At 46.6% G+C, this 14,912-nt stretch overlaps 1 protein-coding gene across 1 annotated transcript in view; it reads right to left on the reverse strand.

Moving 5' to 3' along the window:
* The window catches only part of CCDC6 (coiled-coil domain containing 6), a 32,280-nt gene extending 17,642 nt beyond the window's left edge, over positions 1-14,638 (reverse strand). The window contains exons 1-2 of the mRNA XM_060694154.2: positions 14,237-14,638; positions 1,250-1,399 (exon numbers count right to left, since the gene is read on the reverse strand). Coding sequence (XP_060550137.2) covers positions 1,250-1,399; positions 14,237-14,551 — 465 coding nt within the window. The 5' untranslated portion in view covers positions 14,552-14,638. The remainder of the gene's footprint in view (positions 1-1,249; positions 1,400-14,236) is intronic.
* Positions 14,639-14,912: the final 274 nt, after the last annotated feature.

The raw sequence follows: 14,912 nt of genomic DNA on the forward strand, positions 1-14,912 counted from the left end.
GCAATGACGAAGAGCTGGACTAGAGAAGAGGAGGAGGAAGAAGAGGAAGAGGAGGAAGAAGAGCTGTTGTACTTTGCTTTTTAAGGTTCTGGATAGTATCATCTGAACCTTGCTACTTGGATATACAACATTATTTAAATAGAGGGCATTCCTAGCAGATCCTGGAAGGAAAAAAATATAGACTGGACTGTCAAGAGAGCAAAGATGAAATATAAACACTGTAGCTGTTCCCCTTGGCAGCCTTGGAAGTCAACACACACACAGACACAAATGTTTTGAGTTGATGAAGTGCGAAGGGAGTACAAAGAGTTGATCCAAGGCAAATTCCAAAGCAATTCAAACACATCACCCCCTTTGGATGATGAATCTGCTCAATCCGTGCACTGAATCAGAGCCACTTGATCACTTTTTTTTTTCAAACTTGGCACTTTTTGAGATGCCCAGATTTTCCCATCCCTAACCTTAACCCTGGCAGGGAAATTCTGGGCCTTGAAGTCCACACATCTCACAGGTACCCAACACTGCATTAGGAGCCTTGGGGCAGGGGTCTCCAAACTTGGCAACTTTTAAGACTTGTGGATTTCAACTCCCAGAATTCCTCAGCCAGCAAAGCTGAGAGTTGAAATTCTGGGAGTTGAAGTCCACAAGTCTTAAAAGTTGCCAAGTTTGGAGACCCCTGCCTTGGGGAATCTCTGCACAGCAGCAAACACCACAGAGTTGAGTTCACTTGTTCCACTGAATAGGATCTTGGGGTGATTCACATACCGCAACTCACATAGTAATAATTTTACTATAGGATTTTGAAAAAAGCCCTTTATCATTTAATTTTTGGAAATGGGATGTTTAAAGCTTGGTTTTCCCTGATTTCTATTTTTTTTAAAAAAAAAAATGGAGAAATATTCTCTTTTGCAACCATCTTCCTTCTTTCCCTTGGTTTGTTCCCTCCCGTTTGGAATGTTTAGGTGATAATGGCAGTTAAGACATTTTTCCTAGACACATAATCCTTTTTGATAACCCAAAGACGCTTTTTCAAGGCGACTGAATTTCCTTGTTTTTCTTTGAAGACGTTTCGCTTCTTCAGCTCTGAAGAATCCATATTTCATTCTAATACCTGTTGCTTAAGGGGCTGAAATGATGGTTCCAGTGCCAACAAACGCATTCCCTATCTAACAAGAAGAATGGCCCGAGCAGTTCTTATTTTAGAAGTGGGGGTGGGGGGGGGGAGAGAGAGAGAGAAAAGAAGCCATACCTGCATCAGCTTCCTGGAGAGTTCATTAGTGAGAAATTCCTCCTCCTTTTCATAATTCACGGCCAACGTCTCCTTCTCCTTCTGCAAAGCTTGAATCTTCTTAAACAGGGTGTTACTGATGAATTCTTCTTCTTGCTCTGCTCGGGCTTGCTGGAAGAGAAAAACACAACCTCAGAACTGCTCTGGAAGGCATCCTGCAGCTTCCTCTGCTTATGCTCTGGGGCCACTCAACTAAACAAGGTCGCCAAGAGTTCTGTCCTGAAGACCCAAGCCTGGTATCTTTGATGCAACCACCGTGAATATCACCCTGTTTGTGGAGGGTCTAAGTCAGTGATGGCGAACCTTTTAGACACCGAGTGCCCAAATTGAGCGCGCATGCCCAAACGGAAAGGTGTGTGTGCATGCGAATGTGCGCATACACAAACATGCACATCAGTGGTGGGTTTCAAAAAATTTTACTACCGGTTCTGTGGGTGTGGATTGGTGGGCGTGGCTTGGTGGGCATGGCAGGGGAAGGTTTCTGCAAAATCCCCATTTCCTCCCAATCAGCTGGGACTTGGGAAGCAGAGAATAGATGGGGGCCGGTCCAGTCAGAATTATTACTACTGGTTCTCCGAACTACTCAAAATTTCCACTACCGGTTCTCCAGAAATGGTCAGAACTTGCCTCTGATGCACATGCATGGACATGTGTGAACGTGTGCATGCGCAGACATGCATGCGGACATGCGCAGCAGAGCTGGCCAGCAGGAGGTGGGGCATCCCAACATCGGCAGCGCAGCAAAAGGCAAGACCTTTTTCTTTCGTGAGCTTCCGTTTCATCGTTTGCAGGGAAACAGAAGCTCACAAAAGAAACGCCAGAGATCTGACCTGGGGTAACGGCGCACTTGCCAGCAGAGAGGGCTCTGCGTGCCAGCTCTGGCACGCGTGCCATAGGTTGCCATCACGGGTCTAGGTCTCTGCTCTAGGCTGACACAGAGGAAAGGTAGGGATCCCGGCACCATAAATGCTCTCTTGCAGTCAAGAGTGCTTGGCTCCAGAAATGAAGCCACACCAACCACAAACCAGGATAGAAAGGATATTGGGGGGGAGGGGGGTGTTTTCTGTAATACTCCGACACAGACAGCGCATTTTTTCAGCTTCAAGGAGTTTGTGGGCAGAGATCTGTTCCTGTCACTGCACTGAGCTTCCTGGGACAGGCTGCAAATACTTTTAGCCGTCACTGATGCAGACTCTCCTACTCCTCAACTGCAGATCAGACTAGTCACAGAGCCAGCCGTTTGGAACAAAGTCCAACTGCCCACCGTGCTTGGCTTTAGTGTAAACAAGGTTATGTACCGCTGGGGGGGAGGGAGGGATGAAGAGGAGGAAAGAGCACAGCCTATGCTTGGTGAACAAGAAGGCATCGACCCATCCTGGGCAGGACGAAAACACAGGGCAACCCAACAGATTTTCTTTTCTCTTCCCAAAGCTTCCTATGCTTCTAACTCTTATAAGACCACAGATCTCACAGTCAGGAGAATAAAATTAAAAGCAAACTTGAAAGCATGAACAAACCATGAACAAGGGAGCCAAGCCGTGGCTTCCATGCAAGCTGCTCCACCCGTGTCCAATGGAGTTTACGACTTTCCTGGACTGAAGCAAATCTTATTGGTGTAACAGTTCAACCTGCCAATCTGGTTTGCCATTCTGGTTTTGCCAGGCAATTGCAAAACCGATGAAACAAGGAGCGTATGAACACAAGGGTTACTTAACTCAGCCTAACAGTTTAGAGCCAAAGCAACCCAACTGGCTAGAAAGTCGAATATAATGTGAGAACTCTGCGCCTTCCCTGGAGCTCACGAAATGCCCGCAAATGATCTCTGCGTGATGCCAGCAGCGGGAAAGAGATCAATGCCCTACAGCCTTGCCTTGAACTTGAGAAGGAAGAGCAGGCAAAAGATTAGGGCCAAGAGAAAGGGATGGAAGCCAAGTTGGCAGGGCTGGATTTACAATTCAACGGATTAATTTATGATTACCCCTCCCAAATTAATGATTACCCTGTTGAAGCACATTGAAAAGCACAGACCACATGAGGTTTAGAAGAGCTCTGGGGTGGGATGCATGCAAACGTGGGGGGAGGTACATGATGGGAAAGGACAGATGATGGATGGATGGACAGACACACAAAGGTGCAGGAGAAAGTAGTACATGAAAAATCTTTAGAGAGCGCTAGAAAAGTTGGTTCCTCTGCTAAACCACTGTGACCCCTTTGCCCCAGGAAATGGTTAACTGAAGCCAAACCACAGTTGACTCTATTGTTGGGTTTTTATTTAACCGTCTCTTTGGAACTTACATCCAGGATCTCCAAGTCTGGAATATCCTGGTCTGGAAGATTTAGTTTTAGAAAAGTAGGAGAGCAATTTCAGAACTGGATTAGTGTGTGTGTGTGTGTGTGTGTGTGTGTGTGTGTGTGTAAGAGGGAGGGGGAATAGGACACTCTGCATCCCCTGCTGGAAGTAAAATCTGATTCACACAAAACCAACATTTCTCTTAAGCTCTGTAAGACATGTGCAATTCATATTATGATTTGCTGTCAACTGCAGAAAAGGTCATTCTGACATTTTCTGCAAACCATGACTTTAAAATTCTTGGCTAGCACTATATGCAGCAGTACAGAGAACAGAACTCTGTATATTTGACTGCAATTATGAATCTGCCATCTTTTATTCCTCCTTATGGCTGGAGAAGTGGCATAAATGCCATTAATCATCCATGCAGGAAAAGACACCTCAGGGGAAGCCGTGCTGGAAAGCTATCAGAGCTGCAAGGAGGCGGCACCTGACATCAAATCTAGTGCATGGATTCTAGCTACCACTGTCTGCAACTCCACAGCCCACCACAATCTCCTTGACGGTTGTTCTTGCAAATTTTCACACCTTCCAGTTTTTGCAGAAGCTGTGCTGGTGTCATAGAAAGACATTTTTTATTGCAGAGACTGAATGATTTCTAAGACAGCCTTCTTTACCCAGATGGAGCAGCAGGACAATTCTGGGAGTAGAAGTCCCACATTTGGTGCATGCAATCATAGGAGGCCAATACTTATGAAATTCTGGGAGACACCGGGGAGCATCGGGCTTTTCCATCAGTGGCCTGTGGCGCCCAGGAAGCCTTACTTTAAGAAGAGAGACACTCCTACTGAGAGACAAAATGGAAGGGTTTAAGAACACTGGCTGACCAGGAGAGGGGTGAGGTTAATACTGTGAGGCCCAGCGGTGAATCCTGCAAGAGAAGAAAGGCTGGTGGGAAGACATGGCATCAAGAAAATTGGGAGGAGGCTCCAAGTCCTCTCCCAAAACTAGGCAAAGAAATTTGAGCAGAGAAGGAAGTGGAGAACCTTAAATCCTGGACCAAAGAACAAGACCGCAAAGGATGTTTACCGCGAATCTCTCCTTTCCAAAACGCAGCCCCAGACCTCAAAGACGCAGAAGAAACCCGAGACTCTGGTTCAGTGAGTCTACCAATCGTGGTGTTGTGGTCCGCCGGCAGCCTGCAGAGCTGGCAGCAGAGTCGGACAGTGAGGAGGTTGGGGAGGAACATGGGCCAGTCCTGGAGTCAGGGGAAGGCTCGGACGAGGGCTCTGTGTTGAAGGCAGAGAGGGGGCCAGGGCCATCTGGGAGTTATGTGCTGCCTCCGGAATCTGACATCAGCGAAGCAGAAGAACAGTGTGAGCCTGTTCCAAATGTGTGCATGCGCAGAGCTCCAGAAGGCAAGAACAATTAAGGAAAAAAAGGGCAACTCGGGAGTAAGGCTTAGAGATGATTGGCCCCTCCCATAAGACATAAAAGCTTTGCAGGAAGCAATTAGTTCATATAGTCAATTCAAGCTCTGAGAAGTCCGTTTGACTCTGTGCTCAGTTTGGCCTTGCAAAACTAATTGGCAATTAGGTCTCTGGCAGTGTTTCAAGGGAGATAAAGGTGGGTGCTTATCAACATTACCCTGAAAGACTGTGTCAATTGGAGCAGACATCTGTCGGAATCTTCACAGACTGTTTGTGAATTATTATGGGCTGTGAATGACCATAATTCACATCTGTCTCAATAAAAGAGTTTTTTGGGACTAAGATTGTGATTTATGCTTTCTCAGGAAGCTTAGGTCAGAACAGGTAGAGATGGAAAGATGGTGCAGAAAAAGACTGGATTGCCAGAGGGGGTTGATCCCCCTCCTTCTTGCCTGGATTAGGAGTAGGTAAGGCAATCTTTGTAGGATGCGGTGGCTCAGTGGCTAAGATGCTGACCTTGTCGATCGGAAGGTCGGCAGTTCAGCGGTTCGAATCCCTAGTGCCGCGTAAAAGGGTGAGCTCCCATTAATTGTCCCAGCTTCTGCCAACCTAGCAGTTCGAAAGCATGTTAAAAAAATGCAAGTAGAAAAATAGGGACCACCTTTGGTGGGAAGTGTTCCGTGCGCCTTTGGCATTGAGTCATGCCGGCCACATGACCATGGAGACGTCTTCGGACAGCGCTGGCTCTTCGGCTTTGAAACAGAGATGAGCACCGCTCCCTAGAGTCGGGAATAACTAGCACATATGCGCAAGGGGAACTTTTACCTTTACCTTAAGGCAACCTTTGATCCAGTGATCTCTCCAGGGCAAAAGGCAGCACAGCCAAAGCCCGGGAATACCCCCAGGAGCAGCAGAGACCATCGTCCCCAGGCAACTCCTTGCCAACAGCTCTCGAGGAAGCTGAAAGGGCTCCAGGGCATCGCTTCAAGGACTGGTCCCAGGTGGGCCTGAGGCCCTGAACAGAGTTCACTTAATGAGCCCTGGCAGAGGTGTAAGTCATCAGCGGGGAGCCTCTCCCCAAAGCAACAGGCCGTGAAAGGGGAGGTTGTAAAACTGAGGCAAAAAGGCTTACAAAGAAGAGACAAAGATTTGCCAAAACTTTTCAAGCAGGGAAACCAACAGGGCTAAAATGAAGGGAAAGGAAAAGAAGGAGGAATATTCTACAGGACCATGATGGAGACTTCAATGCGCTACGACGGAGTGGCTGTTCCAAGCTGAGCTCTAACCTCTTCCTCTCCTCAAAAGCCAGGCAACCTCCAGCTCAGGGGTCTCCAACCTTGGCAACTTTAAGACTTGTGGACTTCAATTCCCAGCTTTGCTGGCTGAGGAACTCTGGGAGTTGAAGTCCACAAGTCTTAAAGTTGCCAAGGTTGGAGATCCCTGCTCCAGATGATTCTGAGCAGGATCTGAGATTCTGAAAGGTCCTCTATCTCCCTCTGGAAAGATTCCTCTGCCTAGCCAAAAGGTCCAGACATTGCACATCTTAGGCTGGGCATATAGGTCTTTAAAAAACAACAACAACAATGAACCACAGCCTGAAGCTGTAATACTTGCTTTCGTATTGAGAAGGCATAATAAGATCAAGGGGAAGGGAGGATTATTTTGTGTTTACAGAGCTGGAATGGATCTCCAGAGGCTTAAACTTTCATTAGTCTCAGAGTTCGTCAGGCATTTTGTGAGAGCTCTGTGGGGAAATTCAACCTTTGCACTAGTTTCTCTCTCTCCGAGAGACCGACACAACCACAAAGGCAGGAACCCAGAGGGTAAAAAAATGGACGAAGGAGCTGTTGGCTTCCGGGAGGTCCTCCCGATTTCCTCCTGAAAGGGCATTATGGGGGCAGTTCCAATCCACCCACTAGATTTGGTGTGCAAAGACAGGGCATCAAGGAAACTGGGTGGGGGGGAGAGAGACGCTTCCAAATCTACGCAAAGGAATTTCAGCTTGATGATCCTGAGAAGGAAATGAGGCATAGAAAGAGAGAAATGGAATCAAACGACTTGCTGGCTGGCAACCCCTTAGTCTCCATCTTAACTTCCTCGTTTCTTTAAACGTCTGGAATTGGAAGTTAATTATGACTACAGATGCCGAGATTAACCTCAGGATATGTTCCTGATATTAGAATTACAGATGAGCCTTCCAACTGTTCTTTCCATCACAAACGTTAAAGGAAGATACTGCATTTGCATCTTTATTGCACGAAGGTTCTGTTACTTGAATTCCAAATTCTATTTTGAAAAGTACATAAAGCCCCACTAAAAGGTACCCGCCTCCACAGAGTATCCTGCCTTTAATTTGCAACAGATTTGGCTTTTCAAATCTTTTTGACCCGAAACGTTTCCACATATAGAAACCAAGCTCCAGCATTAGGCTATCAATGAATCGCATTGCTCCCAGAAAGAACTGGGTTTAGCTGTGGTTTTTTTTGGGACAGAAGAAGCAGCCAGAGTCATCAATAAGATGCAAAAAGTAAGTCAAAAGGATTAAAGTGGTTTCAATGATAAATGAATCTGTATTTTCATGCAAATTAAAATGTATTCCTGAAATAGAACAAATTTCATTTGACTTTTAGAAGGAATAAAATATACGAGCCACAGCCTTCACACCTATCAGCGCTAGAGTGAAAATTCACAAGCAGCATCTTGGGTTCCCCTGGACGAATGGAAGGATGGCAAAGTATTCAAGAACTTCTCCTCCTCAAGAGCTTTTTAGAAAAGCCACCTTTTCCTACAAAGCCAGAGGAACTTTAAAAAAAAGTTAAAGCTTTAGAACAGGGGTCTCCAACCTTGGCAACTTTAAACCTGGAGGACTTCAACTCCCAGAATCCCCCAGCCAGCTTTGCTTTGCTAGCTGGGGCATTCTGGGAGTTGAAGTCCTCCAGGCTTAAAGTTGCCAAGGTTCGAGACCCCTGGGCATTTAGTTTCCCCAACATGTAATCATTTAACTTCAAAGATGGAGTGGGAAACAAGAGTGGTCAGAACACTAAGAACAAGTTGGCAAGTCATTTTTCCCAGAGGCTGTCATAACTTAAAATCGTTGTTAAATGGTTATAAGTCAAGGACTAATTCTACTTTTTCCTCCAGCTCTCTACTCTGCTTCTCCTTTGCAGGATAAAGTGGGGTGGGAAGCCCTCAGTTCCCGAAGACATGTTGGGCTCACCTTGGTGGTGGAAGACCTTTGGCGCAATGCTCAAGGCCAGGTAGACTCCCTACCAGGTGAGTATGTTGGTAAATTAAGAAGGCTGTTATTTCACAAGTTGTTTTCTTGCAGTCTCTCACAGAAAGCAACTGGAAAAACAGAATGTGGTGGAAGACAACAGTGCTGGTGTCAAAAGGCTGGCAGGAAGGAAGTCTTATTCCTGGCAACTTGAAAAAGCTTACCTGCCACAACATTTAGCATTTCTGCCCTGTAAACTGCAGAGTTCAGTTGTTGGTGGCTTTTTTATAGCACACGTGGAGACAAAAAAAAAAAAAAAGCAAGTTAAATTTCCAGTGTGCTCAACTGTTCTATCAAATCCCTTGCTCCTTTCCATTATGGCTTCTTCCTGAAATTTCCTTTTGATTTTCTCTTATGAGGGGAACGTACAATTATTAAAACAATGTAAATGCCATGCGCTGTGCGTTAGGAAGAACCCGCAGGTTGAATTGGATGGAGTAAAAAGAAAAAAAAAGAGCAGCAGCTGCTTAAGCCCCAACAGGCTTTGGGCTGCAGCCCCTCTAAGCCTCCTACCCCGGAAAGCCCCCCAAGTTATGGGAGCTGCATTTGAAAGGGGGCCTATTCCTTCTCTAAGGGAAGGCGCCACTCTCTTCCTGCAAGGAAGCAGAAGACGGCCAAAGGATTCTGGATGAGCTGGTAGCAACTGCTCAACTGGCAGCAGTCTTTAATGCAACTAAGCAGCCCAGAGCAGGAGTCTCCATCCTTGGCAACGCTAAGACCTGTGGACTTTAACTCCCAGAGTCCACAAGTCTTAACATTGCCAAGGTTGGAGACCTCTGGCCCAGAGAACCTCCAGACTCTGGCCTAAATCCCCTTATATCTCTTCTGAACTAAGTTTGACTTCTGATGAGCCCTGAGATCTCTTGAAGTCTCCTTTCCAAGAGCAGGGAAAGGACCTACAGGACAGGGCAGTCCTGGGATCACCTCAAGTCAGCCAAGTTCAGGCCCAGGTCCATATGCACATGCCAGGTGGCAGCCCTTAGTATGGAAAGGGGGCAAAAGAATGGACTATTTTATTAACCAAGAGTAGGATGAACCCCTTTGTACCCCATCTCTCTTCTACCAAGAGCTAACACAGAAAAGAAACTCTACTGCACACAGGCTCCATTTTCATCCAATTGCAATAAGCTTCCAGGACCAATCAAGGAACCTGGACTTCTCTGCTCCTAGTTCAGCTCCACATTGACTCAGGGGGACCAAGAAGAGGGAGAGACCCAGAGGCCCCCAGGGAAAGAGGGCTGAGGGAGGGCTACCCTTCTCCCGTCAAGCACCTTCATCAAGTACCTCAGGCACCCCTTAGCACTGTGCCTCAACAAGAATGAGAAACTCCAATAAGCTTTCATCCTTGTGTTGAAATGCTTAGCCATGGCCTGCTGATCAACTACCATCAGAGATGACACAAGAGCCATCTGGATCAGGCACCTAGTAGGGCAATGCTTGGGAAAACACTCTTTTGCTGAACTAAGAAAATCTGTCCAGTGGTCTCCCTGGGTAGAGCCAGCGTACAGAGGAAACACTGAGAAGAGCATTAGGATACCTCCAACTCAAAGTATTTTTGGAGGAGGCAGTTACACCTCGATGTAACTCCTCTGTTCAGCCTGCAGCCGGATGCCAGATAATTGTGCCACATTTCTGAATCAAAAGCAATTACCTCTGATTTCCACTCGGAAAGGGCTTACTCCAAATAATCTCAGCCTTTGGAGAAAAGCTTCTCTGGCAACCAATCCTCTTAGGTAGCAAAGTGGTTTGTTTGAGGGCCTCCAACTGAAGGCTGTCCCCATTTTTCTTTCTTTTTCAGAAGAAGAAAGGCATCTGCTGTCAGAAACTGGCCAATTTCAACAGATGTTCACCCCTCCGACGATACAGACCATACACTCTGCTCCATTTTGATTTTAGGATCGAAACAGATTGCCTTCATTTGCAGGTATCATAATCTTTCCCCATTTTTTTTTTTTTAAATAGGGCTGCAGAAACCAACCAAGAAATTCAAGGATCTTAGAACCTCTCAGAAAGTGAAGGATTGGTGGCAGCAAAGAACTCCCTCCCCAGGTTCTCTTTTGGGAAACAGATGTATTGTGTTAGGTGAGGGTAGTTCTCCAGTTTCCAAATTGGTCCACTATTCCTCCAAGACAGAACTATCTTATAAACATTATTTTTCTAACCTTTTATTAATGCTAATTCAATTCTCTTCATTTTAAATTCATCAGGAGAAATGCCTGAATTAGATAGATAGATAGATAGATAGATAGATAGATAGATAGATAGATAAAGATAGACAAATATATAGTCTATATATACTCCTATTTTTATTTAAAACATGAACTGAAATTTTGACCACCGAAAAAAGAGGAAGCACTGTGATAATAGCAAGCGTCCAAGACTTATGTCAACATCTTTGTATTGTGCCAGTGGCTATGGTCTGTCCATCTGCTTCAAGTGATTCTATCAACACCTCTCCGTGTTTCACTGGATTTTTCAAAACCCAAACAGGTGTTGTAACCAAGATGTTAAATCTGTTAAATGCTCATTTTACAAAGATATTCAGCAATGTAAAAGGAGGGATGCCAACAGGTTGCTAGCTAGAGGACTGCTGTACTATGTCCATGTGTTTCTTCATCTTTCCATCATATCTGACAATTCACCTATGCTCCTGAAATTCTGAACATACAGAAGTCTTTAGGCCGAGTTCTGACCATGTAAGATGACATTACTAAGAGATGATTTCAGGGAGGCAGCATAATGTAAGCCTGTGTGAGTGTGTGCACCCGCAACGCTCCTTTTTAAGCATCTTCTCAAAATTCTTTATCTTCATTTCCATGGATTTTGTTCACTCTCTTTTTCTGATTTTCCCTTGTTACAAGGAATGGTAGCTCCTTGTGAATTGCTGGGGTATGTTGATTATATGGCAATGGTGTTGATTAAGAAAATGCTCAAAGTGAATTCTGGAGAAAAACAACATTTGATTACATTGTTTCATGTTTTTTCTTTCTTTTCCTTCTACAGTCCTCAATCTGAGGTGTAGAAGATAAATTGGGGTGATTATGACGGCTTCTTTTTTAAATTATTAAAGGGAAAATAGGACCTTCTTCTTAGCTATCCAGAAGACTGATGTAATACTACTCTTCATTTCATCTTCCTGCAGATTATCCTTCAAAATCTAATTGATTATTATTACTTTGAGACTCAAAAGTATATTTTTAGCGACGATGTTAACATTTGAATGTTTTAAATGACTAAGCTGTCAATTTTTAAACTGAAAATTATGGCAAGGACCAACATCTTTCACACAAGAATCATTCAAACCATTATCACATTTTTTGTGTGTGTGCTTTGCTTCTTCTGATGCTGAACATTGCTTAACATTCATGACTCATGACTATGAAGGGCAATCTTTGAATATTTAAGGCTGGATGGCTGGATGATCAGGGCCACATCTTGCAACACAGAGTTCATCAACAAACGGAGCAAACAAACTTGCAAATTATAGTTCTGTAATATTAGAATGACTCTCATGAACTTACACGCAGATTGAGAGTTATTAAATTTTCAGCATAAGTATGCATGTTCTATAGTACCATAAAAGGAAGCAGTAATTTGTGGAGAAATACCATAACTTGCAAGGTGTCCGTAAGAATTTATTTGTGCTGACTTTAGAGCACTGCATTTGTAAGTGAACAAGTCCATCATGATAAAGAAAGGAGTTATATTATTTTAATATGTAAATTTTAACCAGCTAGCATTCCGACTGCTACTCTAAATTTGTGGCGATTAATAATATACATTATTATTTTTATGGCTTGAATTCTGCTGTTATAAACTGATTTTTAATGGGATAACTTTGAAAGCCAGATAGTTAATGCTAATGTAATGAATAAAACAGTGTGATTATTAACTTTCTATTGTACACTTGGTATGTCTCATTAGAGGTTCCCTAAATAAATACAAATTATTAGAAGAAACTTACAGTTTTATGAACTAAAAGATCTTCTCCTGGTCTACTTCAGCATTTTTTACAAGGTTTTTCATTGCAACTCATTTGCATGTAATTGTGCATTCACATGATTAAAACTTTCTTTAATGTCAAGGTGAAAGTGCCCGTCAGATTACTTCTGATTAGAAATGCCATATTACATTAATTTCTGATTTCCTGAAGAGGAGCTGGAAAGAAATCTCAATAACTCTGAGCTGGATGGTGGACACTATAATTCAGTAGATACATCAAATGCTTACTACTTTGGACCCCCGGAATGGATCCAATCTTCAGAAGCCAAAGCCACTCAAACATTAGGACCATGAAGGACACATCGAATGAGATCCTTCAGCATGTCCATTTCTAACACCAGAAGACATTTAAAAGTCGCAGGGGAGTTCCACATCCAACTCAACTCTCCACTCAACTCCTCTTACACAGCTTAGTCCAGAAATGGGCTTGCTGGGTTATTCTCAGCCTTTCGGAGAGCAGGAAATAACATTGCCGTTGTATCACCGCCTGTTACAGACAGACAGACAGAGACACACACACTTTGGAAAGTCAAAGTGATTTTGCAGGTCACTGCAGCATTTCAAGCAAGAATAGAAAGCAGACCAAATTACCTCCCAGCAGACAGGCAAATAAATAAGTGTGCACCTCGATTTCTTGTCGGTTACATCTTGAAACCTAACTCAGGAGGAGGCATGCATTCCTGTCCTAAGAGAGAGGTTTTTTTAAATTATTACTCCTAAATTAGGTGAGGGGAGGAGCCCTTATCCACATTCAAGAATTCGAATCCGAGTAAGGGTATGGCTAGCTGATGAGAGCTAAATAGCCTGAAATAGATCTATACTAGTCTCCCTTTATTTCTTTATCAGCAAATATAAGTTTATATATATGTATATCTCCCATATATCCCATCACCCGGTTCACGCCCATAGAGAGGGCCTGCTCAGGGTGCCGTCAGTTAGACAGTGTTGGCTAGTGGCCCCCGGGGGTAGAGCCTTCTCTGTGGGTGCGCCCACCCTCTGGAATCAACGCCTGACCTTCGCAGCTTCCGCCGTGAATTAAAAACTTGGCTTTTCAAATCCCTCGACCTGGACTGATGGGGTTTTAAAGAGTTAAATTTTAAATTTTTTAGATTTTATTTTGTATGGTGGCTTGTGTTTTTATTATTGTGAGCCGCCCTGAGTCCACTGGGAGACAGGGCGGCATATAAACCGAATAAAATAAAAATAAATAAAAAAATAAATATATTTATTTATTCCTAGTTGTCTCCCAAGGTGACTTCCTCCCTGCCAACACACACACACACAAAACACGCCTTACACACCATCCAGAAGCCTCAGAAGAGGGAAGATCTGGCCTAAGTGGAAGGAAACCCCAGAATCCCCCCCCCCCACACAAAAAAAGACAAGGCAGACAGACAGCGCTGCCTGCCCAGCCCAGAAAAGCAGCGCCATCCATCCATCCATCCATCCATCCTGAGGCGGCTTTGGCCTTCCAAGGCTCCCAGGATTGGCTCGCAGCTGCTGAGGGGGGCGGGGGGGGGGCGATCCCTGGCTGGGAAGAGGCCGGGCTGGGCGAGGGAGTAAACGGGGAGGCTGGGCAGCTGCAGCCCCGGGGAATCCTGGCTGGTGCCTTCGCCCCGGTTGCCTCCTCCGGCCCTGAGCCGGGTGGGAGTCAGAGGCGGCCTCCTCCCCACCTGAGGGAGGGGCGCCTGCGGAGAGCGGGGGGGGGGAGGGGCGGGCACGCAGAGAAGGGGGCGGGGGGGGCCTGAAGGGGGCGGGCCCCGCCTGGAGGCCTGGCCGAGCCGCAGGGGGAGGGTCTCCCCTCAGGGCCGGGGGGCTTCTGCGGAGGGCAGGGCGGGTGGGGGGGGCAGAAAGCGCCGCGCCCACTGCTTCTCTCCCCCCCCCCCCAACTGGGCCTGCCTGCCTGCCTGCCTGCCTGGGCGGCTGCGGGGCGTCGCGGGCGGGGCACTCACGATGGTGACGCTGGCCTTGCGCAGGTCCCGGTTCTCCTCCTGCAGCGCTTTGCACTTGAGCTTGTAGGTCTCCAGCTCGATCTTCAGCACCTTGTTCTCCTGCTGCAGCGAGGCCAGCCGGTTGGTCAGCTCCTCCAGGCGGAACGGCGAGATCACGATGCCCGCCGCCTTCCCGGGGCCCGACCCCGGAGCCCCCGCGCCCGGCCCCGAAGAGCAGGCCGCCGCCGCCGCCCCCGGAGCCCCCGCCGCCGCCACCACCCCGCCGCCGCCGCCGCCGCCGCCGTCCGTGTCGCTCTCGCTGGCGCTGTCGGCCATGCCGGCCCGAGGGAGGGAGGGAGGGAGGCCGAGCCAGGCGCCCTTCTCGCTCCTGCCGCTGCTCCGCCTGCCGCCCCTGCGCGGCCCCGCCCCGCCGCGCCGCGCCGCCTTCCGCCTCGCGCGCGCCCGCCCGCCCAAGAGGAGCGCCGCCGACGCCTCCCGCCGCGCCCACAGCGGCCCCTCCGGCGCCCTCCGGCACTGCAGCCTCCAAAGGAGTCCCTTTCTCCGCCCTTGCCCTCTTTTAGAATCGTAGAATAAACAAGGTTGGAGAGGGACCTGGGAGGGAGCTGAAATGTAGTGATTTTATTTTATTTTATTTTGATTTATTTTTATATGCCGCCCTTCTCCGGAGCCTCAGGGC

The sequence above is a fragment of the Pantherophis guttatus genome, chromosome 6 (assembly GCF_059756535.1).
Source record: "Pantherophis guttatus breed Tessera chromosome 6, ASM5975653v1, whole genome shotgun sequence".
NCBI classification, from domain to species: Eukaryota; Metazoa; Chordata; class Lepidosauria; order Squamata; family Colubridae; genus Pantherophis; species Pantherophis guttatus.